This window comes from Elaeis guineensis, chromosome 5 (assembly GCF_000442705.2).
Source record: "Elaeis guineensis isolate ETL-2024a chromosome 5, EG11, whole genome shotgun sequence".
In the NCBI taxonomy this organism is placed as follows: domain Eukaryota; kingdom Viridiplantae; phylum Streptophyta; class Magnoliopsida; order Arecales; family Arecaceae; genus Elaeis; species Elaeis guineensis.
The window spans coordinates 125,870,717-125,896,130 of NC_025997.2; the positions used below are offsets into that span (position 1 = coordinate 125,870,717).

Below are 25,414 nucleotides of genomic sequence, written 5' to 3' on the forward strand. Positions count from 1 at the left end.
AGGACTGACAGTCTCTGGCAGTAGTACGGCGATTGGAGGAGTCGACCGACCTTAGGTCGGTGGCCAGCTGAGGGGCGTCGGGTGGAGATTCGGACCCCTCCGCCGGTCAGTCGGGCACGTCGCGGGAGTCGGATATCGGACCCCCTGGTGCGGTCGGTCGGGAGGGCGGAAAAGGTCTGCCCGACCGACATATCTTCGGTCGGTAGAGAACCGTCGATCGGTCGGTAAAGGCACCCGGCGATCGGTCGGTCGGTCGGTCGGGTATGCCCGATTATAAATCGGCATGAGCGGGATCGGTCGGTATTCTCCAACAATCTCTTTCTCCCTTCTTTCCTTCTCCACTTGATTTGGGGTTTCTTCTTCTTCTTCAAAATTTATTTGACATTAAAGATAGTTTAAATATTTTATAAAATAATAGTACTATATGATAGTCAGATGATACAATTTTATTAATAGAGATAGATAGTTACATCATATTAAAATATATAAATGATTAAAAAAATTAATATTTTTTAAAATATAAAAAATATAAATAAAATTGAATTAAAATTACGGAGATGTTCTAATAATATATCTTGTAGATGTTCTAATAATATATCTTAAATTCAACCTTATGCTTGGTTTTGGCCTCGAGAGAAAGCAACTGCACAATTTTTTTTTTTAAAAATATATATAAATTATATATTTTAAAAAAGCGCAATCCATGTACCGCAAGTAAGTGCACGATGAGTAACGGTCGGCAGCTAGCCATCTAAGAAACGCGCCGACAAAGCTGAACCATGTGATCTTCTATATACCATTTCACGATTAGCGTACAACTGCAGCGAGCCTTGCCGTAGTACTATCTACATGCAAGACCTGTTCCCGGAGTTCCGACGGCCGCCGATTGCCGACATTCGCTCCGAGAGTCTGCTGGAAGAGCCGGGGTAAACCCTAGTTTCACTCTTTAAAGGAGAAAAGCCCCGCATTCTGTTGTCGTCCAATTATTCCGATGCCATTGTAGTAATCTCGTCTTCTCGCGAGTTCTTGCGGCATTAACGAATCTTCTTGACAGTGGATGAGATGGGGGCGTCGTCCCGCGATGCCACGATTTCCGTTTCCAGCGAGGCAGAGCTCGATTCGCTCCACCTGTTCTCGCGGGAGGGGAGATTGCCGAAGGAGGTGAATCGATAGTTTTTCCGGAATTCCCTTCTTTTTCTGTTTTTTAAAGTAATTTTTTCTTGATGTTTTCAGTAGTAAATTCGATAAAAATTGATAAATTTTGTTGATGGATGTTTTCTTTAATTAATTGGTTCTTCATTTTCTTTAGGTTTCCTGGGATGAATCTTATAAAGAATGGATCTTTTTTCACCCCATTCGCTTAGTCTGTTGTTCTTCTGAGAGGAAAGATTGCAGACAGGGTTTAAAAGATAGCTTTTTCTTGAATGCGCTTCATCGTCATGAATTTTTCTTTAGTTTTTTCCTTGAGAAGTCAAAGAAAGAACAAAATTTTTTTTGTTGATTGCTTCATTTTTGCCCATTTTTCTTATGTGCGGAGAGTTTTTGGATGGCTGATAGAGGTGAATTTGTGCCTTTTTCTTGAACTCTTCCTTTTTCTTGAATTTATGGCTTTTTATTGCATTCCCTTCCTTTGTCCGTGATAAATACTAAAAGTTTTTTAATGGCTGTTATCTAATTTATTCTAACCCGATGTTAATTAATCATTAGCATAGTTGCAGCGTCCAGTGTTCCCTTTGCTTATCCGGGTTCAAGAAGAAACATGGAAGGTCTCATGCTCCGTAAATGACTTGGATCACGTCGTATAAGCAATGGAGGTAAGCTGACACACGGTGATGGGACCTCAACTCATCCCAAACGGTTGGCTGAGATAGCCGCGCAGAGTATAACAGCACCGGTGTTTAAAAGATGGAGTTTTGAGGGAGGCTCTAGAGAAAAATGGCTGCCTTTTCTCTCAACTCCTTGCCTGTACCTCCTTCGAAGCACCAGAAGGCAGCTGAGTGTTCTCATGTCGATGGAGGCCTTAAACCGATTGTTGTCACTGGCAATCCTCCAACATTTGTCTCTGCACCTGGTCGCCGAATTGTTGCTGGTAACTTGACTGTTTCTTTCCTTCATTCATGTGTATTTTCAAATTTGTTAGTTATTTCTTTGGTTTATTTGGTTGAGCTGTTACACATTAGCAGGTGCCATTTCTTAATATATTGTACTTTGAATTTTTGTTGCCATAACTTGGTTTGGTGTTTAATTCAAGTGCTTGAATATATGGCAAATCCAAATCTTTCCTTCTGATCTGCCATTTGATCGAATACCTAAATTTACTTGATCAATTTTGATGGGTTAAACTGGAGGTTGTCTGGATGGCTTGATGGCTGCAAGTGCAAATGCTTTTAGCTCAAGAATTTCTTCTCGTTTAAGTTGGTTAATTTTGTTCATTCTTTATCTGGGAAGGATGTATATTACTTTAAATAACTATGACGTTATGCAGCAATTTTGAAAATGATTTAAATTTTGTCATTACTCTTGGTCCAATGTACAGTAAATTGTTCCTTATTTATAGCATAGCAACTCCTAAAGGGGGAATTCCACTTTCACTCTAAACAGACATGCTATAAAAATAGCGCAGTTTATGAAGATTCTTATCTTGATAGGTATCAAGATAATTGGGAAGACTTAAAGAGGAGAAAAATGAAAAGACTTATTTGCAGTTTGAAAAATTTCGTGACTTTTCTTTTTGATTATAAATGATGGAATTGCCCATCGCGATGCATAAAAAATATAATTGAAAATGCTGTACAAAATGAAATGTCACAATATCTTTTTTACTTTTTAGTACATGTCCAAGTAATGGGGAACAACAGAATATCTTTTACATATCCACCTAGTTTATTGACTTTTCCAGAAATGATAGAATGAAAATCGTCTTTGTACATGGCAAAAAGATGGTAACAAGTTATGTTATTTCTTTGTCAGTGCTTGATGTTTCTAGCCACGTAAGGGTTGGAGATGTGTGTATACACACAGACATAATGCAAAATGGAAACAAAAAATATTTGCGAGTTTTATTGTTGGCTACAGTTTCTGCAAGAACTATACACTATTTTTATTTACACTATTCAGCATAATGAGCTTTTCAAGCACCTTATTCCTATCAAAAAATGGCGGATGTGTTTTTGTTATTCTTGAACTTCTTTACATATATATGTTGGAGTAGCAGGGCTCATGCTATTCTTTTCCATGGCACATTCATAGACATTGCTTGTTTTGATATTTAGCTTCTTGTTTTTTATTTTTTTCTGGTATGTACAGTTCTTACTTATGTTCATTTTGTTTTGTTCGACATTTTCTATCAAGATTGTTCTTATGAATTTCAGTTGGTGATCTCCATGGGGACCTTGCTCAAACAAGGTGTGCACTAGAATTGGCTGGTGTTTTGAGCTCAGATGGTCAAGATTTGTGGATTGGTGGAGAGACAGTATGTGGCCTTCCTTTCATGTGATTCGGATGTAGTTTTTTTGCATTTAAAATACGCATGTGAAACCATTTATATTTGAACTTTTAGAATTGTGTAAAAGGATAAACAAGTCTTGAAGGTCATAGCATATTCATTTGTAAAGTTTTTATGACTGCAGAACTACCATTAAGACGTCATATTTTCTAAAAGATGCAAATTTCTATGTTGCTGTTGCCAGATGAATGTGGCTGCTTAAATCTTATGGTGCCAGCTTTAGGGAATATGGTTACAGAAATTTGGATTCTTGTGCTATTCAAATTATCAAGTATATCACACTAGACAGCAGCCATAAATTCCAGTGAATATTATTAGGCAATAAAAGTTAGAGTGGGTTGGTAGTAGGATTGAGGATGTACAAGAAAATTTAGTTTGGAGAGCTGCAGGTTGGTGGCTAAACAATTTGAATGAGGCAAAAAAGCCAAAAAAAAAAAAAGAAAAGAAAAGAAAAGAAAAGAAGAAGAAGAAGAAGAAGAAGAAGACAATAGGAAGAATCCCAGATAAAGCTAAAATATAGAGTTTGGTGATACTAGATTGAGAGGCAAAAGATTTTGGAGGTGCAGATTTTAAGGGTTTGTTGGGTTGCGAGGAACACTGTCCACTTAACTCTTTCTTGGAAAATCTAGTTCTCCATCAATTTGTTTCAATAGAAAATTGACAAATTTGGAAAGCTTAATTCTGTTTCTGGAAAAATTTTCCTTTTCCATGGAGAAATCCTATTTCCCAGAGTCTTAGAAATAAGCTTTCCAGATTCGTCAATTTTCTGTTGAAACAAACTGATGTAGAACTAGATTGTTCCAAGAAAAATAAGTTCAGTGGATAGTTTTCTTGATAATCAAACAGACCCAAAAAGAAAATTTGAAATAGATGGTAAGATAGTAATTATAGTAATAAGGGTTTGGATATGGTACTCCTTAATATTATTTTATTAAAAAGTAGGAGATATCTTGACCATTCATTTTATGAGGGTAGTTATGAAATTTTGTTCTTAACAAGTGCACAATAGGTTAACTGTAGTTTGACAACCTCTCTTATTAATTATTATTTTTCCAAATAGTGCATGACCAAACCGCCTCCACCAGCTTATTGCCGTCCCCCACCTCTCTTCCTCCTCAGCCTCTTCCCTGTTTAAGCAGCAATGACCTAGCCATTGCCTCCCATTCACCACAAACCCAACCCCCCTGACCTAGCCCCCATGTGTCGCTGTGACAATCGAGCTGCTGTAAGCTACCTCATACGTGCCTAACAACCCCTTCCACCACCTTGGACCATCCCCAATTGTTGTCATTGTGGACCATCCCCATGATTTCAAGCCCTTCATCTTGCTTCCGCTCCTTCCCTCCACCTTGATGCCGTCCTCTTTAACCTTGATCTTCCCTCCACCTCCACCTTCCTCCTCAGGCCATACCTAATGTCCCTCGTAGCATCTCCACTTCTTGTCTCTCCTCCACCATTGCTGCCAACCCTGATGAGCTCGCTAACTATATTGCCCTCGTTGAGATCGTTTGTGGCCACCATGCTTGCGGCATCCACATCCTTGTGGTTGAGGTGGCCATTGCCATGGCCTCCATCATTGAGCCAATTGATGACCCAACGACCCCCATCCTCTACCCTCAACAATGACCCAACTGCCCTATAGAACGGCATGCTACATAGAATAGATCGATCATGCCGGCCCAAGATCCAAAACAAATACCAAACAAGAAAAAACGAATATTTGTGGAGAATCGCGAAAAAAGAATTGTGGAAGAAAAAATTAAAAGAAAAAATAATTTAAATTCAAAAAAGAATAAAAATCAAAATTTTACGACAACACCTCACAAAAGAGTCTCTACATGCATAAAAAATCTCTTCTCTCTTTTTCTTCCCACACCCTAGAAAAGATACCATTAGTCCCTTTAAATAGACATCATGTGGGTGGGACTTTAACTTCTATTTGAACTCACAAATCAAAGATCCACTAGAACACAAATTCTAACAAACTTTAGAAGGAATTAACTAAAGTTATACTAAAGATAAAGTTTTATTTCAAATAGAACACAAAAAATAGGGCCCTAGTTGGACATGCAATGATTTTCAACACTCCCCTCATTGCAAAATCCATACCGACAATGCTGAAGTTGTGATGTCATAAAGCACCATCATAGCCATCGCCATTATCGCTGCAGTAATAGTAACATATAATACTTTATCGAACCAACAATTGAATAGCAGAACTTCTTTATGGGCTCAAACAATAATCCTCTGCTGGCTCATCCTCTTCGATGTATATGTCAAAAATGATGGTGTCTTGCAATGCTTTTTCTCGACATTGATCTTATTATGATCACGATGTCGAGATTCCTTCGAGCATTCAGCTTATCTCAACAAACATCAAGTTGTAGGTTGTATTTACTATGAGCATCGACCGTTATCTGCACATAAGTTAAATCAAAAATAAAATTGGGTCATATCCACATGCCCCTACTTGGGTTGCTTTAAGTATCTATACACAATTGATTTCTTCTAAATATGGAATCAACTCCTCATACATAGAGTCTTCTGACAGCTTAAACTTTGGAGTAGCTTTAAAATCAACAGGTATCAAGGCATAACAAGAATCATCTCCACTAAGTATATCTTCTTGTTCCTTGATCTTCGAAATTATTTTAAGATCAACTAGCTTTTCATCTTCATAGCCGACTAAATCTTTATTAAAAATATCCAGATCTTGAATAGCTTCAACATAAGACTCTTCTGTATGATTTGATTCTTCAATAGGGATCTCCATAATCGGATCAACTGTAGCATCCTTTGACTTTTTCTGAGTAATTTTAGAATCATTAGATTCTTCAATCATGATATCTTCTGAACTTGATGTGGTGGCTATCTGATCAAGCTTTTCTTACTCTAAATTTTATTATGGACTTGATTGATCCTCAAGTTGATCAATCGTGCTATGATCTGAGTCTTCAGAAATTGATTTAGTCTCTAACCGATCAATCTTCTCCTATTTCAAATCTTCATCTTTAACTAATCTTGATCTTTAAAATTCTTGAAAAATTCTGGAACCAAAACCCACTCTTTAGGTAATTTTCATTTGGGATGTCTTGTATTACTAGAACTTGAATGGATAGTTGCAAGAATATCCCATATTTTCTTCGGCTCTTTTACATCCTGAATATGGAGAAAATTTTCTTTATCAATTAAAATTTGAAGAATCCATATTATCTTTCTAGATTTCAGATTTCATTTTTTTCTCGCAATCTCATTTGTTGGCATCATTTCTGACTCATCCAAAATATCCCATAAATCTTGGCCTTTCAAATAAGACCTCACAAGAGCCTTCCAATATGCATAATAGGTGTTGTTTAACTTACGAAGATAAGTGGTAGTAGTAAAAGCAGTCTCATGGATGTTGATAAGATCAGATATCTCATAATTAAACCCATTGATAGAGATAGTAATTGTATTGGCCATGATGATTCACCTCTTGAATTACAAATAAGAGTCCACATACTTGCACCACCGCAAAATGAATTATTGAAAGCTCTTCAACCATGCTGATCTATGAATACAAGAATCATCAATAATCAAGTTGCTGCTTCAGAAAAAAACTGCGCTCCAAATAAATTTGATCGAAGCGATAAACTGCTCAACCACTCTCTAAGTCTATGGCTCTAATATCATGTAGAGCCACAAACATCAAAACCTTCGATCTGATATTATGTAGAACGGCATGCTACACAGAGTAGATAGATCGTGCTGATCCAAGATCCAAAACAAACACCAAACAACAAAAAAAATATTTGTGGAGAATCATGAAAAAATTTATGGAAGAAAAAAATTGGGAGAGAAAAATAATTTATTTAAAGCAGAATAAAAATTAAAATTTTACAAAGACATCTCACCCAAAGGTTTCCAGGTGTACAAAAAATCTCTCCTCTCTTTTTCTTCCTACACCTTAAAAGAGACACCAATGGTCCCTTTAAATAGACATCATATGGGTGAAAGTTTAACTCTTATTTGAACTCACAAACCAAAGATCCACTATAATACAAATTCTAACAACCTTTGGAAGGAAATAATAAAATAGAGTAATATTAAAAATAAAATTTTATTTCAAATAGGACACAAAAAATAGAGCCATAGTTGCGCACACAATGATTTTCAGCATTGGCCCCACCCTCGACGATGACCTAGCCCATCGCCACTTCTCTTCCTCGGCGATGACTGAGGCCCCCTCCTCCTCCCTTGGCAATCAGTGAGCTCCCTTCCCCCACCCTTGGTGACGACCTAACTCCCCCCTCCTCTTCCTCCGCTCTCTCTTTGCCCTCGAAGATGACCTAGTGTCCCCCCTTCCTCCTCTTCCCTTAATGATGATCGCCCCCCCTCGGCAATGACTTAGCACCATCTCCTCCTCTGTTAAAGTCCTCGCCCTTCCTCCACCATCGAGCTCACCGTTGTTGTGGCATTGCCACTTCTCTCTCTCTCTCTCTTTTTGATACACGTGCAAGCATCGAGCTTGAGGAAGAAGGGCATTGAAAAAAAGGCCCCTGAAATTCGAAATGATTACTACATCTGCTACTTGTGTCCATACTAAAATGATTATGTAGTTTGAAATATTTATCGTATCAGCCATGCACATAATCGGCTACAACTGGTTGGCGGTGGACAAATTTTAGTTGTCCATGTTGAATCGGATGGCCAAGGATTGGGCAGCAGTAAAAGGACAAAAATGTCCATTACAGTATTATAGCAAAAACCTAGTAGGAACCATACAAACTAATTACTGGAGGGAGGAGAGGGCATCAATTTTGCTTTAGCTCACACAAAGGAGAGGAACCATGTTTTGTGGTGGAACAAGCTAATGGATGAAGAATCTAAGCAAGGAGAAAGGATAAGTTAGAGAAGGGTGTAGTTTCTGGCCACTAGGTTTTGTTTTTCTATTGAGAAACAATTTTCAGTCTTAAATTAGACTGAATATGGATTAAGATCTCCAAGCAGTGAAGTTAAAAGAGAAAGTTTGTCTCTTACATATTGTGAAATGTTTTATTATTAGAAAATGGGAATATAGTTCTAAGAAAAAAATCAATTATTGTCTCAAATACCAAATTATTTGTCCTCTTTCATTTGAAATTTTTATCTCCTTTTTGCGTATCATTTTCACAGTTCGTCAATATCATTTTCCTTTGTTTATGTTTCTCATGCATCAAAGTATGCTCAGCCACATGCAATTTTAAAGTTACAGTTAATTTTTTTTTCTTTGGGATTTTCTTAGGAAGAGTTTCTTTTACTGAATTCAATCTTGAAGGAAGCAACCCATGCCTTTTTTCTTGTAGATATTGGTTCAACTTGGAGATATCCTTGATCGAGGTGAAGATGAAATAGCTATCCTATCTTTACTACGATCGCTAAATATTCAGGCAAAATCTGATGGTGGTGCAGTATTTCAGGTCTGGTCTGCTTTGAAATCAAGATTTCATGATTTTTCTTAGATATTGTACTTAGAAGGATTTTCCAACGTACCTTTATTAAATGATGTGCAATTGTTATATAGCCATTTTTTATTTATTTTTGTCACTCAAATTATTTGACTATTATTCATATAGTGGCTAATATATCTATTTTCTTTGTGAGGCTTTTTATATGCTCAAGCATGGCAATATGTGGGATTCATCCATGGTTAGTGTGCTTTTGCTATGTGAAAGATGATGATTAACTTTAACCTTTTCTGTTGTTATATAGTTGATTTTGAAAAATGGGTTAACAAAAACAACCGATCAGTTTAACAGGGAGATTTTCCATCTGTTTCCATATTTTTGTTTGCGAAGGAAAAGACATACATACACAAAGTGAAACATTTAGTTATTGACTTGCTGTTTGACTACAGACAGAGAACTGGGATACTAGGTGCCTGATCATCTAGTACCATTCATGTCTGTTCAAAGGAAGTAGGAAAACACCAGCAACAATACAACTGTTTCAAGGGCAAAGATATTGTAAATACTTTTCCTAAGTGTATGGAAAGGAAATTCATTAACATTGTGCCTAAGAAGGGAGAAAGAATGGAAGAGCAAAGCATGAAAGCAATGGAGGTGATATTTCCTAGACCCTATGTACTTCAAAAAGTATTATACCTGTTAGAGAAGATTAATTTAACAATCTCTTGCCTGTCTTTGGAGAATTGTACTTCACTTGTATTAATTTTCATTACATGGGGAAGGCTTTTCTATATCTGCCTCAACATCCGTATTTAAGGCTGAGCAAATATTCAAAATCCGAAGAAACCCACCCAATCCGACCCAATAAACATCGGTTTCGATCGGTTGAAAGACATAAATCGAGCGAAATTGGGTTGGGATTTGTAAAAAATCAGTTATTTATGGTCGAATTCGGTTTCTATACTTTTAACCCATATGAAACTGAACCCAACTGATGCAATATTTAACAAACTCACTTTTATTTTGGGATGGCATCATTTAGACTTAATACTTCATTCTAAAAAATATCCTGTCACCCATTTGGATTCATGAGAATATTAATGTTGAATTGTTGATGGAAGCACATCAATTTGAAATAATTTTAAAGTGAAAGCTTTCAGATGTAGTTGCTTTCAGATGAGTAAATATTTTCTTTTTCTGTTTTATTTTGTACAGGTTCAAGAATAAGTCCAAAATTTGTAACTTATAAGGTTTAGGCCTTTTTTGCATTAAATTGACAAAAAAAAAAGCTTAAATAGGCTAACATTGGACTTAAAATAAACATTGGATCAATATTGAAGCCCAAACCGATACAACCCAACCGAATCCGCTACAAACCGTTCACTTCGGTTTGAAACGGTTTATATATAATAAACGATCGGCAGCGGATTGAATTTTCTTCAATTCGATTGAGTTCGATTGGGCGAAATTTTTCTCTCAATCCGACCGAACCCGACTTGTGCTCAGCCCTATCTGTATTTTAGATGAATTTGAAATATTAAGACTTTAGAGCATAATGCTTGTCTACCTTGTTTTGTTATTTTGAGCACATTTTCACATGCCAAAGTATCAAGTATGGATATGGATGCTAAAATGCTCCTCAGTTTACATCATTAAGTGTGAAAACTGGAAAAAATTGAAACTTCTTTTTTGTTTTCTAGTAGTTATAGTGGTGATGGAAGTCAGACCATTGCTGGTCCAGTTATTTAACACCACAAGTGTCATGCAGTTACAAGAAAGATACTGTCGAAGTTGAAACTTGCCAAGTTTTCTCCAACATGAACGGCTAAATACAAGCTGAACTGTAAAGTTCTGGTGGTTTGGATTGGGAGGGAGAATTGTATTTATTGCATGTGTCCTTTGTATGTTCAGATTCCCTTACAGTTTGAACTTTGAAGTGTCTTTTTAGTTGGATATGTATGTGCAGTTCTATACCAGCCAGATGTTTTAGTTTGCTCGGCAGCTACTTAATTGTGATAGCTCTCTTATTTTCTGGCTGGAATAAGATAGCAAGCTGGATGCAGAAGCCTGAATGTTTAGGTGTGTCTTAAATGGGTCATCTTTCATTCCAATAACCTAAATATATGTTCCTTTGCATTTTCATTATAAGAAACAAAACTTTAACTTCACTTGTCCCTTTTAATATCTTGTGTTTATTTGTCTTTACCATGTGGCATCACAAAAACACTTAGGGCTTGTTTGGATATTTCAACAGGATTGAGCTAAATGTCCTATAGGATTCGTGGATTAGGCCATCCATTTATGCATGGTCCTATATCAACCAACCACTACCAAGTCCAAATCATGTGGGAAGAATAAAAAACCTCCATGAGTGTTTTTTCTTTATGCTGCTCAAAGGCTAGGATAGGGCTGGGTTTGGGTAGGCTCTTAAAAAATGCAAGCCAGATGGGCCAACAGACTTGATTCCTATGTCCCAATCCCGTATCCAAGCAGGCCATCAGTAATTTTTCATATACTCAATGTAGTCAAAGGCATGTTTTTTGTCTAGTACAATTTTTAACATCTTTTCGACATGAAGCATTGTCTAATTTGTGACAGGTGAATGGAAATCATGAAACAATGAATGTTGAGGGTGATTTTAGATTTGTTGACCCTAGGGCATTTGATGAGTGCATAGACTTCTTGGAATACTTGAATGAACATGAAGGCAACTGGAAAGATGCTTTTGTTGGGTGGATCAATGTTTGTGAAAGGTGGAAAGAGAATCGTAGAATGTCCCAAAATTATTGGAACCGCTGGAATCTTATGAAGGTATGGATCTATAATGTTCTGCTATACTGGCCTTTTATTTCCTTAATCTAGAAGTCCAAAGCTCTTTTACCATCGCTTCACATTAGTAATGGTTTCTCCACTGAAATGCTGCTTTGTAAATTGCATTTTGAATTTTATTATTCAATATTTTTTTTACTTTATCTTTATATAATTAACATTTTAATTAATTCCTTTAAAATTTTTAAAGTTTACCATGAGAGTTTATATCAAGGAAAGATATGGTCAGACGAATAGGGCATATATACATTTCCATTGCATGTGCGCTTGCAACTACATATGTACTTGTTGTTTATATTGTTATTAGCTATTTGCACGCATATGTGTTTGGTCATGCTGAATTACATGAATTGTCGTCTTGAATGGATATTCATTTCTTGAGCATTTAATTTGTGATCCATATCTGGCATTATTTATTATTATTATTACTACTTGAAAATGTTTTAGGGTCCATATGGTTGGGTTTGATCTGGCATGAAAAAATAAATCTTATATTAGATTACCATATTTGGTGTGAAAAATAGAAAAGAGAAATGGTAAAAAAATTGATGGGTCTCATGCTTATTTTTTGGAGAGAAAAGGTAAAACAAATACTATAGGTGAGGTTGGTATTTGATAAATTTTCGAGTGGTGGTAATCTATACTTGACAAAAATATCCTCAATAGGTCATGGGTGCTGAATGAGACATGATGATAGTGAAAATACCAAGAAGCATAAAGCACACAAAATAGAATACATATATAATTATTGCATTTATTTTGATGTCTTCCCAAATTCATTCAATAAAGAGTTTTTACAAAAAAAATTAAGATGCAGATAATATTATGCAAAGGGCTATGTGATTATAGTTATTATGTAAAAAATGGTTGGAGATAATTCTATCATGGTATTCAAAAAATTATTTTATATCGATGGGCATATTTGTAAATTCGGTCATATTCCTATATAGGATTACCTCCAATCAAACATGGTAATCCTTTTCCAGTGTCATTTTCTGAAGTAATTTTTTTACTAACCAAACATAGTAAAAATTATTTTCCTCTGCAATCATTTTCATAGATAATTCTCTTTTTCTTTTTTCCCCTTTCAGAAAATAGAGAAAATTGTTGGTAGTTTTCTTTGGTTGTCAAAATGCTGCCATATGTGATATCTATTTATTGATTATGTTTTACTTAATAATATGAAATATCAGGTGTACCACAACAGAATCTACCTGCAGTGTGTTTTTGCCTAGTGGCCTTGATTTCAACTAGGTGTGCCAAAACAAGTAACCTGATATCCAATTAGTACCTCTACTAACATGTGATTGTCATAATACAAAAAGGTAATAGAACTCCTTTCTCTTTTGATGTGGCAGCTATGGTTTAGGATTCAGAATTCCTTTCTCAACATTGCCTCATATTGCAGGTAACTAGTTGGTTTAGAGTCGGATAAAATGTTTCATGGACTTGAATATGGCCATAAGAGTGTAGGCTATGGGTGCATGTCTGTCTTATCCTTTGATTCTCATAATTTGCCCTTGTGTACCATACCCATGTGTCATACCGGTATCTCTGTCATAAGTGTTAGCTGTGGGTACTTTGGTACAAGCCAAAGGGTCAGGGTAACGTACAGCTTAGCTTCTCACCCTTGATATTAAGATATATTTTCTGTTATGCTTATGAAAAGGGGGAGAAAATAAAATTTTCCATCCATAGGTTGTAGTAGAGTAATATGTTGAATTTTTATTAAAGTGCTCCATTTATGGCATAATTGTCTTATCAGTACATATATACTGCACATGCAAATTGCAACATTTTTATTTACTTTTTTTTTCTTGATTCAAACATTAGCATTACATTCCCTTCTTGCAAATTTCTTTTATATTAGCAAACTTCCGTATCAGCTACTTCTTTGGCTTTCTATCAGATCAATGTTCCCACAATTTCCTCAATTAATATTTGGGCAAAGCAGTTGGGCCTTTATATTGGATAACTCGTTAAAGACTCTATAATAAAAATGGCTTGTATAATAGGTCATGTGGTATGCCTATGTCTGTACATGGTATGTGCACTAAATTTCCTAACTGTTTGACTTTGACACATTGTGTAAAAGGGCATGTTGAGCATTAGTTTTCTTTCTAAAAGTTTTCCTCATTATGCTGACAGATTTATGAAAATATTACAACAGAGGCAAAAGGGGATTATTGCTAGATCAACACTTTTAAGACCAGGAGGTCCATTGGCTTGTGAACTAGCTCACCATGCAGTTGTCCTCAAGGTTGATGATTGGATTTTTTGTCATGGTGGCCTTCTTCCTCATCATGGTAAAGTTGTATATGGTGAATGTCTAATGTTTATTAAGAAAAGCTCTTCTTGTTCAAAACTGACTTGCGCTTGCCATTTTTAAAGCAGCAAGCATTTTGAAGAAATTTTCAACAAGTTAGACCTTCATACGTTTATATTGAGCTACATTGTACAAGGTGCAAAAGCATGGTTTTGGTAGTGACTTTGATAGGAACAGATGAGCATAGGTTTTGGCTGCTTTCCTTGAAAATTATGAAGAAATTCAAAAAATCTATTAGATCAAATTAAGAAAAGTAAAACAATATAGAAATATTTTCATCATGAAAAATAAATTGACTTCAACATGCACTATATTGTTTAGGACTATTAGATGTATCATTTTGTTAATTTTGCAATAAACAATCGAAAAATTGTTTTTTGAAAATAAAATGTCCACAAGATCATGTCTATGGTGTATTATATGGTTTACAATCTAAGACATGATGATAGAGATGCCTACAAAATCTGAGCTTTAAGATAACCATACCAATGTCTCAAAAAAAAAAAAACTCATAATCTTTTGGGAATCTTGTGTTCCGGTGCTTCTAAATCTTCTCAAAACATGCAAAGGCTGTGTCTAGTCCAGAAAAAATGCTGTGGCATTTAAGGAAATGAAGAAACACTATAAATTGGAACAAGAGACCTATACATACATTAAATTTTGGGCCATAAGTTAGACTTGTTCAAAATTCTAACCCTAGTTTCAGATTGGTTGTGGCTGAAATTGGGAGTTCTGGTTGAAACTTAACCATCCATGCACACAGTTGGACATGAGTTTCCATGCTTCCTGCTGAAAGGATTTTTATGAAACTGAACTTTATTTTTCAGTGTAAATTTGTCTTCGATGATGTAAGTTGAGCTTGAAGTTTAAGCGTTATCAGATTTTACAACTTATATGAGTTGCATATGAATTCATTTTGCAGTTAGACCTGTTACAAATCACTTATCTACCTCATTTTACCAACTTTATTTTATTTTTCAGTGTTTTTCTTAGGACCTATCCTAAGCATTGAAAATGAAGTATTAAACTTATGAACAATGCAAGTTATGGGAGATGCTGGTGGAATAAAAAAGGAGAAACCAGTTACAAAGAACTCAAATAAGTGAGATTTTCTTCAGTAAAGATCTCAAGGAACTAATATTGGTTTCGTACCAGGCGCAGTATCAATTGACTATAATTTTGCATGTTGACAATGTATGAAGAGAGAGTAAACAAATGTTGTCCAATTTTGGTGTAAATATAACATATTCTCAAACAACTCGATATATAATTTGATGGGTAGTAGGGATATGGGTGTGTGGTGGCAGATGCATCGACTACCAAAAAGATGTAGGTGGGCATGGTGATAGATGTGAGATGTTGTTCTAGAGTGGAAAAGAAGCAATCCCTTCTATCAATTGCTTGATGGCTATGAATATGGGTCCAAAACTTAAATATGGTGTTTAACTTCCCTTTATAACTGGATGGCCTGTTCACCGAAGTTCTTCCTGGTTTTTGAGGTGCATATTGGATGCTTTTATCATGAAAATATTAACTATTTGAACTTGTTTGGAAAATTGACATTCATAAAACCTGATAATTGATTTTTATGAAAAACAAGTACCTCCCTGTTTTTTCATAAATTATGTTTTACATATAACCAGATCTTGTAGTTATCTGTTTTTATAAGATCCACGGACAATTAAACAGCCTTTGGACAATGGTTGTCTTAAGGAGATGGGGTAATAGATGTTTAAAAATTTAATTTTAAGGATTTTTTCTTAAATATTCCAGATTATCATTTTTTGGGCTGGTATGTTATAGTTGTGAATTGTGATAAAGCTGATAAGCTTCTCCATACGGTTAAGGGTGTCATATCCTTAGTTTTCTTGTTGAAATATGCATGTGGCTAGTACAACCTCTAATTAAAATAGTTATAATGAAGTCTTGAAAAGAATGAAGTAGACATAACTAGTTAAGGATAATTACCCTTGGAGTGTTTGGTAGGAGGTTTGATCCTTTAAGCATGATCAAAATTTTTCTTTTATTAATAATTTTTTTATTAAATTTTGTCTACTTTCAATTAGAGTTGAGCTGTGTCATAAACTTCACTAGCAATCTATACAATAGACCAGGTTCATCTCTCCATTGGATTAGGAGAAAATGCATAGTATTCATCGCTTATGATATATTCAATTTTGATTAGAAAAAATATCATTATAATAGTCATCATATCATTCCTACGAGAAAGTGGTTATCCTTAGTGGCTAAGTATGATAGCCAACTATGATCTTCTCTCCAGGTTTTTATGTGATGCCCATATATTGCTTACCATATTTAGAACCTTGAACATGATTACCTAGTCTAACATGATAGTGTGGTAACCCTTAAATTAAGTGTCACTTCAATCAAGGAGCCACTTCATGTAATCAACATTGATTGCAGCTGCTTGATGTTAATTGACCAACCAAGGTTTTAAATCTTATGGGATAGATGTGTCCCGGTATCTCTATCAAACGGGATGCCTTGCTGTCCCATCCCGTCCCAACAGCCGTCTTAATTATACATCCCGGTAGATATCCTCTATCTTTCTTCCCTTCTTTTCTCCTTTCTTTTTCTTTTTCTTCTTTTCTTTCTTTCTCTTCTACCTTCCTTCCTTTCTTTCTTTTTTTTTCTTTTCTTTTCATCATCCGTTTCTTTCTTTTTTTTTTTTTTTCTTCTTTCTTCTCTTTCCTTTCCTTTCTTCCTTCTTTTCTTTCTTTTTCTTCTCCCTTCTTTTCTTTCTTTTGTTTTTCTTCTTCTTCTTTCCTTTTATTTTCTCTTTTTCCATCTTCCCTTCTTTCTTTCCTCTTTCTTTTTCTTTTTCTATATGGATGGGTTTTGGAGTCCCAACCCCGTCCCGGTCCCGTTTTCTTATAGGAATGGAACGGGATAATTGGGACACCCTCCATCCCACTGGGACGTGAAACCTTGCGACCAACATCTTCAACTAAAAAGTATCTTGCAGGCTCATAGACTCAGCCAACATATTAATAACTAGTTAGATATTGTTAACTCTACAGCCTAAAACAATAGTTCTATTGAGTAATGATATATGATAATCTATATTTCATTTCTCTCCTTTATATTTTACTTAGAATTTAAACACTAGAATTTTTATGCTTTTGTTATCATTGTTTGAAGAACATCTTGTCATCCACTGGATTTAGAAAAAATACTCAAAATATTTCCACTTATCACTTATATTATGTGGTTGTATACATGCAGTTGTATATGGTATAGAGAGGATGAACAAAGAAGTATCTCATTGGATGCAAGGGTTCAGTGAAGACGATAATTATAGTCTTGAAATACCTTTTATAGCTACAAGAGGTTATGATAGCGTTGTTTGGAACCGCTTATATTCAAGAGATTGTGTAGACAGAAAATACCAATCTTGGCAGGCAAGTAATCTCGTACCATAGAAGCAAAGTAACCTGGAAATACTTATGGAATCCACTATGTATAAGTTCTGTCTGGTATTTTCTGAAATGCTCTATGTCCTTCTTAGATTTCCTCCATTGTGGAAGAGACATTACAAGCCATAGGAGCTAAGGGGATGGTGGTTGGTCATACTCCACAGTATAATGGTGTTAATTGGTATGAATCATTCTTGTGGAAATATGATTTATTTAAATGAGACAACTTGTAAGCAAGATCTGCAATATTTCTTTCCATGAAACTTGATTATACAGTTGCTTCTTTTTTCAAAGTGTTCCTCCTTCGTGTTCTGCAGTAGATATAATCAGAGAATATGGTGTATTGATATTGGCATGTCAAGTGGAGTCCTTAATTCAAGACCAGAGGTAAAGTTTCTGCCTGGTTAACTTAAAAGCCAATCAAGCATGCCATTCAGTTTTTGTGTGGTATATCCATCTTCTGGGTAGTAAAACTGGATATTGTTCTCCTTATGGCTAGTGATGTCTGTGATGTATCTTTCTGGAAAAATGGAATGTTGTAACTCACCGAAGATGCACATGACCTTTAGTTAGAACTCAGAGTGACATTGAAAATCCTAACAATGTTGACTCTGCTGTACTCTACTTGGAGCTCAGTTATTACCATTTCCCAATATATAACTTTATTGCGATAGTGCCAATGTGCAAATCCTTCATTTAGTTTGGGTTGAAATTAACTGAAACCTGAAACAGGGGGTCAGTTTTGGTTCGATCTTAGCTGAAAATTAAACCTCGAGTCCTTGACTATGATTGTATATGATCACCAACCTGAATTGGATCCTTATCCTTCTGGAATGTAGTTTCTGAACTATCAAGATCTGCCATAGGTGATTGGAAGTGATGATGAATTTCCAATTGATCTCAAAACCCAAAACCTCTGAGCAAAAAAACATAAAATTTACCTCCTGTCAGAGGCGAGATATTAATGTGATATGATATTCTACATGTTATTGCATATGGTGATTCCAATATTTTGAGGTCTTTGCTAGTTCTGTTATTCCATGCTTTCAAAATACTGAATTTTGGGACTTTAATTGCCACGAACTCTCAATTTTGATCAACCAGGTTCTAGAAATTAAAGATAATAAAGCAAGGGTGTTGAGGGACCAAAGTTACTTGTTCGGTGAACTTGAAGCCATGGATTATCTATGAGAACATGCACTATGGCAGAAGGTTTGAGCAATCCATTTTGCTTTTCTCGATTTAATGCTTTCTGTTTATGTATTAGCTATGCGATCATATTATTTCTGTAATTTTAGAATTTCATCTGAATTTGTTCCTCCTCCTCCTTATGCTGCTTCTTCTTCGACTTCTTATGCTTGTTCTTCTTGTTCTCCTTCTTCTGCTTCTTCTACTTATTCACATCCTCCTCCTCCTTCTATTGCTTCTTCTTTTTCTTCCCCTACTTCTTCTTCTCCTTCTGCTTCTTCCCATTCTCCTCCTCCTCCTTTTCCTTCTCTTCCTCCTCCTCTTTCTCCTTCCCCTTCTTTCTCCTCCTTCTGCTCCTCCTCCTCCCCCCCCTCCTCCTCCTCTTTTTTGTTCTTGTTCTTCTTCTCCTTCTCCTCCTTTTGCTTCTTTTCCTTCTCCCTTTTCTTCTCCTTCTCCTTCTCCTTCTTCTTCCTCTTCTCCTTCTCCTTCTCCTCCTCCTTCTTCTTCTTCTCCTCTTCTTCTTCCCTTCTCCTTCTCCTCCTCCTCCGCCTTCTCCTTGTTCTATTCCTTCTGCTCCTTCTTCTTTTTCTTCTTCTTCTATTTCTTCTTCTTGTCCTCCTCTTTCTTCTTCTTCTCCATCTCCTCCTCCTCCTCCTCCTCCTCCTCCTTCTACATCTTCTTCTTCCATTTCTCCTCCTCCTCCTCCTCCTCCTCCTCCTCTTGCTTCTTCTACCCCTTCTCCTTCTCCTTCTCCTTCTCCTTCTCCTTCTTCTTCTACTTGTTCTTCTGTTTCGCCTGCTTCTCTTGCTTTTTCTCCTCTCCTCTTTTTTTCTCCTTCTCCTCCTCCTCCTCCTAAGTTTTTTAAAACTGATTTACTTCTTTGTTTTTTCTTTTTAGTAAGTTATTTATTGCTGCAGCTTCTTCTTCTACTTATTCTTTTCACTCTTCTCATCCTTCTGCTGCTTCTTCTTCTTCCCAGTTAATGACGTAAGAAGGAGAAGAAAAGAAGGAGGTGGAGGAGGAAGAAAAGAAGGGGAAGAGGAAGAAGAAAGAGAAGAAGAAGAAGGGTAAGAAGAAGGATGAGAAGAATGAGAAGAAGTAGAAGTAGAAGAAGAAGCTGCAAAACTCTATGATGGTGACCTAATTAAAAAACTTAATGGTATTTACCATCTCTACAGCTGGCATTCACATCTGCAAGTGTAACACCCAGTGTTTGCCGTACCGCCTTGTACCAGTAGGGCATTCTATAGCATACCGATACTGGCATACTGTATCAAACCGCATACCAATACTGCAATAGGATGGTACTGGTACGGGGTTTGATACTGAGAAGACGAACCTTGGTCACACCCATGATTACCTCGTCAAGTTCAGGATTGTTATCTAGTAATTGGGCTATCTGGTAATCTCGAGCTACCAATGCAATAATGAGTGATTAATGACCCATGATGCTTAAAATCTATAATGTGAATTCCTGATGTATATTTTATCAAAAACTCGGTGTTTGAACTGCTACTATCACACTACTGATAAGTTGACAGAGATGCAAGTCTTAGAGGTTAGAGTGGACATATGTGGTCTAGGGAGGAGGGATGAAGACTGGGTGGACTTGGTATGATGAGGGGGTTGAGTGGCTTTGAGGATCTCATTGCACCAAAATTACTTTTCTCTTGGTAATGCTGTACAAATTTTGCAAAATTTATATTTAGTACTTCACAATTACTATAGTAAAACATTGTAACTGAAATTTCAAATGATACTTGAGATGTTTTTGCATGATCTATGCATCAATCATGGTATGCACAAAGCTTCCCATACAGCATGATCTTACATCAGTCTAAATGTGCTCAAGTATTGGAAATGATTTCTGAAAGTAAGCTTGATTTTATTCAATTATCATTTTGTTCTTATGAAGCCTTTTTATTGAATGCTAGATCTGTGTTCTCTTCATCTTTGGCATTATGTATGGCAAAACATGGGCATGAGGCTGCAGGGGGAGGTTAATATGAATTCTCATTTCATATACGAAGACATAAACTCATACAGTGTATAGATATACTTCCAAATGAAACTTGAAACTGGATATGGAAGCACATGGGGAATTTATTTGGGTTCTACTGCAAATTCTCTCTTCTTTCTACTTGTATAGAACTTGATGTACCAGATATGTAAGTGATAAGGAAGCAATATGTCTCATGTCTGATTTTGTACCATTTTAAGATTGACACTGAAAAGGCTTCCGAATTAAAAGTCATACTTGTAACTTGATAAAAATTTCAACATCCGTTGGTTTCATCAGTGATTTCTCTGAAGCTCTACCAAACAATAGTTACGGGGGAACTTACTACAATCTACCATGGTAATCTGTAAAATGGATTCAAACCAGAATGACGGCCAAATTCGCTACAAAGTCTGTGTAAGATTTTATTCAGCGACTAATATGTCATAGTTAATTATTTTTCTTAACCATCCAATAATTTCTCGTTGCCTGATTAATCTTGAAGTAGTTGACATGGAATTCAAGAAGCAGCATAAATGCAAAGAGTTGCAAATTACTTGCAAGATGTAGATAAGATTTCCGGTAAGAGTTGTTAAGCAGAAGTTGTCAAATCCCGAAACCGCTTAATACAGGTGGAACAACCTTCTTGGTTATTTGGGCGTTCAGGCAGTAAAACTAGATTTGCATTCTTGTGTTACTGTGATCTAAATGATTAATATCATCTTGCTATTGTTAGAAAGCTCCACAACTTGGAAGAAGCATTGGTCATATCTTCAGTTCCACCCTCGAAGACATTAAATCTCTGAAAACCTCAGGCAGGGCAGAATATGCATTCACGAAAGCCAACCAGGCCATCAACCTAGTACTCCTGGTTTATCCTTTTTTCCCCAGAACATACGGTTCATAGGCCAAACTTTGTTTTTGCAAGAATCAGTGACATATTTTTGCCAGAAGCTAGCTTTAGCGATTCTAGCCTGATGTGAGTTCTCTGTTTTTATCTAGATTTTGTCTTCTCTACATGCCAACCTGACCAGATTCTGGAGATTTAACTTCCGTAGCTGGAAAAAGAGGGAAAAAAAAATCTTTCAAGGGAAATGTACATTTTTAAAAGGTTTTAGGTCTTTTCATCATCTGGATAATGCGATTTCCAAAAAAAATCATTTCATCCGAATGTATCTTAGAAAAAAAAAAAAAAAAAAAATTGTTACTTGGAAAAAATGTAGGCATATAGCAGCTCATTCCAGACATCAGGCACCCCAGGGAGGCACCAGTGTATGCAGTCAGCGAAGCTACTGGGGTTCTCAAGCTGCTCTTTGGTTAATGGCTCCCACTGCTTCCTATAAATCGATGGGTGGCCATCTTTCCTGTACTCTGACAGTTGAGTAATGTTGAGTATTTGTACACTCACACCTCTATCTCCCAGCCCCCTGATTGTTTCCTCAACTATTCTCATCATATCAGCATCAGATCCATTGCCCCGGTGCCCATCTTTGGTGATTGGCTCGGTCTCATTGTAGCAGTTCTGCTCGCTGGGTATGCCCCATTCCTCACCCCTGCCCGAACTAAACAAGGTAAGCTTGCAGAATCTTAATAATTTATGAGTTAGTTCTCTTTAATTTTTGTGCCAGGACCTTTCAGTTCAATGTGTTATAAAAGCTGAAGCCTTTGAAATTAACTAGAAGGTTACCAAAAATGTGTGGGCGACATGCTCATGAAGAACATCTGGGTTCTCCGTTGGTCGACATGGAATTCAAGCCATTCTGACCATGTCTTCAGTACCAGCTCGTAGGCGCGGCGAGCCTCGATCTCTTTATAGATCCCATCTTGGTCCTCAAATGATCCCCACCTAATCCATCAAGATGGCCATTTAGGTTCCAACAGGCTCAATTCAAAGCCATATATAACTTTGGATATAGATCAAGTAATGGGTGGAAAGCGATAAGCAGGAGAGTTTCTGACAATAGTTTGGCATCAAACTACAAGGTCAGACTCAGACAGACTGGCCTGACCAGAAAAGATTTAATCAAGCACATGGGATCATGTGAAACAGAGGCAGGGTACTTACAACACCTTCATGGTGTCTCTCCTCCACCACAGATAGGAGTTGAAGACCAGTATATCAGCATCAGTCCAGTGCCTTGCATGCTTCTCGATCGACTGTGCCCTTACGATCCTGTCCGGTATCCGGTGGTGCACCGGATCATCGGAGTTCGATTCCACCAGTAATGGAGTCCAGTAGAAATCAACTGTTGCATTGAATTCCTACAATATTGTGCTCTACAATGTCAGGTTGGTCTCCAGAACAATAGAATGCAATTTGAATAGAAGATCAATGTGCTGATTTTTTTAGTGCAGTTAGATCCTAAGTCACAATATTATATACTGATATGAGATCAAGTACAGAATGACCTAAAATACCTTGACTCTGAAGGACATGCGAAATCCATTGGTTTCCATGGTCTTAGATGGGTCAGGTATGGTAGCGCCCAGGAGGCAAATCATAGAAATCCATTGATTTCTATTTAGGGAGTCCCCAACAAAGGCCATTCTTTTGTCCCTCAGCCTCTCCAGCAGTCTTGTGGCATTGAACCTGTTTTTGTTTAAGATTAGGATAATTTTTGATGAGAAGGGAGGGTGGATAGCATAATTGGAATTAAGTATTATAGTTTGTAATTTAAGTTTAAGATAATGCCGATGTTTGTTATTAAATAAATATTCTATGATGTACTTTAATTCTAGGCCTTTGACTATAAAACATGTCCTCCAACTACTAAAGAGCTGTGAGCCCATGTGTCGTTCAACGGATTTTACGTGGATAACCATTAGGAGAATATTTATTAATAACTGTCCCATGTACACTGCACACTATGATGGAAAAATAAACAGAAACTAATCATATTTGTTTGTGACAAATGGTCTCTAATGAAGATGTTGAAATCCGTATCCTTAGCTACTTTTTACCATCCAAATCATGTCTAATAATTTAAACACAAAATTTGCTGAACTATAGAAAGAATTATGGAATATTAATTGCTGATTTTTTCTCTTAAATTTGCTGACCTCATTTTCTTTCATTAGATGAAAGCGGTACTTCAAATATAAAGAACATCAAGTTATTACTTCAACACCAGAAATTTCAGTTCAACATTTCTTAAAAATTTTTTTAATACCAACATCATTATAACCAAAAAGAATACAGTAAAAACTAGCCTATTCAATTCCACAACCATCAAGATTTGCTATTCACCTAAACACCTCTTTAAATTAAAACCTTTTCATACAGAAATAACATGTCCACTTAACCACATAATTGGATTCAGATATCATCACTCTGAATTCCTTGTTTCTTGGACATACCTTGGAAGGTTGCATCCATGTGGCTGCCACCTCCAATTTTGATGCTTCAGATTTGTCCTTCCAAACTTCTCGCATGCCGACTGGTCTGACATGAACTTGCACCCCTTCTCCGAGTACAAGGGGTAGGTCGAGTTGTCATAAACCCATCGGCCTGAGAACAAGTCACAATTCTCAGCTGAGCTCTTGAACACAGGCTTCAGGCTATCAGGCCAGCTGCCATCCTTCGTGGTGACGAAGATGGCAAGGATGATGATAAGTGCCAAGAAGAGAGCCAGGATAAAGTTGAAACGGCTTCTGAGCCCCCATGGCCTCATGGCAAACTGGTCTTTCTTTTCCATCTCACACTCCCATCCCTCTTCCTTCAGAGGAATGTTTGCTTTCCTTTGTGCCCGTGAGAGACGTATCAGGTTTTTGGCAGCAGCATTCAGATTCATAAGAGTAGAACAAGTCAATCTTCTCAGAATGGTCAGAAGCTGGGTCATACAGATTTCCTAAAATGCCCCACTAGCTTATGGATTATAGTTTGCCACCAATATCGGGTCTTGATCAATGAGTTGAACTGTATATATGGATATGCTTCTGAAGTTTGGAGTGAAGGCCAAGCAAGTCTAAAACTGGAGCAGTCGCCAATTAGTTAGAGGGTACATCGATCTACTTGCTGGAGTGGGAGGGGAGTTCTCCGTATCCACCTTGGAGTGCCGTGTTACCAACTATTCATGGAATATTTTATGAGACGAGAGGTCATCTTTCTGAAGGTTGAGGCCTTTCTTTCAGTCAGGTGTACATTAGGTAAGCGCTGTTGCAAGTTTTGGTTCACCTAAACCAGCCTTGCTCTGAAAGGAAAGAAATAAATCTCCATTTTTTTGAATATTTATTGAACTTCTGTCTATAAAAGTAATAGGCTACAAATTAATGAAAATGTTAGGGGAGCATCTCATGACTTGAATCTAAAGAGTGACATGCCTCTAGGGATAAATCTCAGCTTTAATCTCGAAGAAATGTGATTTGGTTCCGCAAATATCAGAAAATTCAGATTTTTAAGCAAATGATACGCATAAGATGCTAGTGTGGGCATTTTTCTTTTTTTGTTTGTTGATGATGTCAAATGACATTTGTAAAGTTTTAATGTAATTATAAGTTGTTTATTATCCTGGAAGCACATTATTTATATTCTTCTTCTTGTTGTTGTTGTTGACTTCTTGTTTTTTTTTTTATTTGTCCATTGTATATTGATTTGGTGTCTTTGACTTGTTCATGTTGTTTTTGTTAATTTATCCTTTCTCTAGATTTTCTCTACTGATCATATAATATTTTATCGTCAACTTTGGCTTCATTTTCCCATAGAAA

General features: G+C 36.5%; 2 protein-coding genes and 1 long non-coding RNA gene across 5 annotated transcripts; 2 read left to right on the forward strand and 1 right to left on the reverse strand.

Annotated features, from left to right (window-relative positions):
* The first annotated feature begins 762 nt into the window (after positions 1-762).
* Positions 763-1,701, forward strand: LOC140858191 (uncharacterized). The gene is made up of 3 exons (XR_012141654.1): positions 763-926; positions 1,055-1,161; positions 1,310-1,701. It is a non-coding gene; the product is annotated as an uncharacterized lncRNA (long non-coding RNA).
* A 29-nt stretch (positions 1,702-1,730) lies between these two features.
* Positions 1,731-21,006, forward strand: LOC105045899 (shewanella-like protein phosphatase 1). Of its 3 annotated transcripts, XR_012141653.1 has the most exons (11): positions 1,735-2,089; positions 3,372-3,472; positions 8,830-8,943; positions 11,530-11,742; positions 13,931-14,066; positions 17,333-17,508; positions 17,616-17,704; positions 17,841-17,910; positions 18,628-18,735; positions 19,691-19,870; positions 20,646-21,006. XR_012141653.1 is itself a non-coding variant. In XM_029264772.2 (10 exons), exons 1-9 carry the CDS (start codon positions 1,936-1,938, stop codon positions 18,712-18,714), a joined length of 1,140 nt encoding a protein of 379 aa, XP_029120605.1. In that variant the 5' UTR covers positions 1,736-1,935; the 3' UTR covers positions 18,715-18,735; positions 20,646-21,006. The 3 variants fall into 3 exon arrangements, 2 of the variants coding, with proteins under 2 accessions (XP_073114556.1, XP_029120605.1); XM_029264772.2 differs by lacking the exon at positions 19,691-19,870 and having other exon boundaries at positions 1,736-2,089; XM_073258455.1 differs by lacking the exons at positions 18,628-18,735; positions 19,691-19,870 and having other exon boundaries at positions 1,731-2,089.
* A 29-nt stretch (positions 21,007-21,035) lies between these two features.
* On the reverse strand, positions 21,036-25,331 carry LOC105045898 (protein trichome birefringence-like 34). Its single transcript, XM_010924333.3, has 5 exons — positions 24,068-25,331; positions 23,129-23,300; positions 22,776-22,972; positions 22,398-22,556; positions 21,036-22,263 (listed from the first exon to the last, which is right to left on the reverse strand). Exons 1-5 carry the CDS (start codon positions 24,547-24,549, stop codon positions 21,915-21,917), a joined length of 1,359 nt encoding a protein of 452 aa, XP_010922635.1. The 5' UTR covers positions 24,550-25,331; the 3' UTR covers positions 21,036-21,914.
* Between the last annotated feature and the right edge of the window lie 83 nt (positions 25,332-25,414).

Coding starts and splice junctions, on each gene's coding strand:
- LOC105045899 (XM_029264772.2), top strand. CDS start 1,936: ATGGCTGCCTTTTCTCTCAACTCCTTGCCTGTACCTCCTTCGAAGCAC. Junction 17,509..17,615: donor GAAAATACCAATCTTGGCAG/GCAAGTAATCTC, acceptor TGTCCTTCTTAG/ATTTCCTCCATTGTGGAAGA. Junction 17,705..17,840: donor CAGTATAATGGTGTTAATTG/GTATGAATCATT, acceptor CGTGTTCTGCAG/TAGATATAATCAGAGAATAT.
- LOC105045898 (XM_010924333.3), bottom strand. CDS start 24,549: ATGACCCAGCTTCTGACCATTCTGAGAAGATTGACTTGTTCTACTCTT. Junction 22,557..22,775: donor AGAGACACCATGAAGGTGTT/GTAAGTACCCTG, acceptor TTGATGGATTAG/GTGGGGATCATTTGAGGACC. Junction 22,264..22,397: donor ATGTCGCCCACACATTTTTG/GTAACCTTCTAG, acceptor TAGTTCGGGCAG/GGGTGAGGAATGGGGCATAC.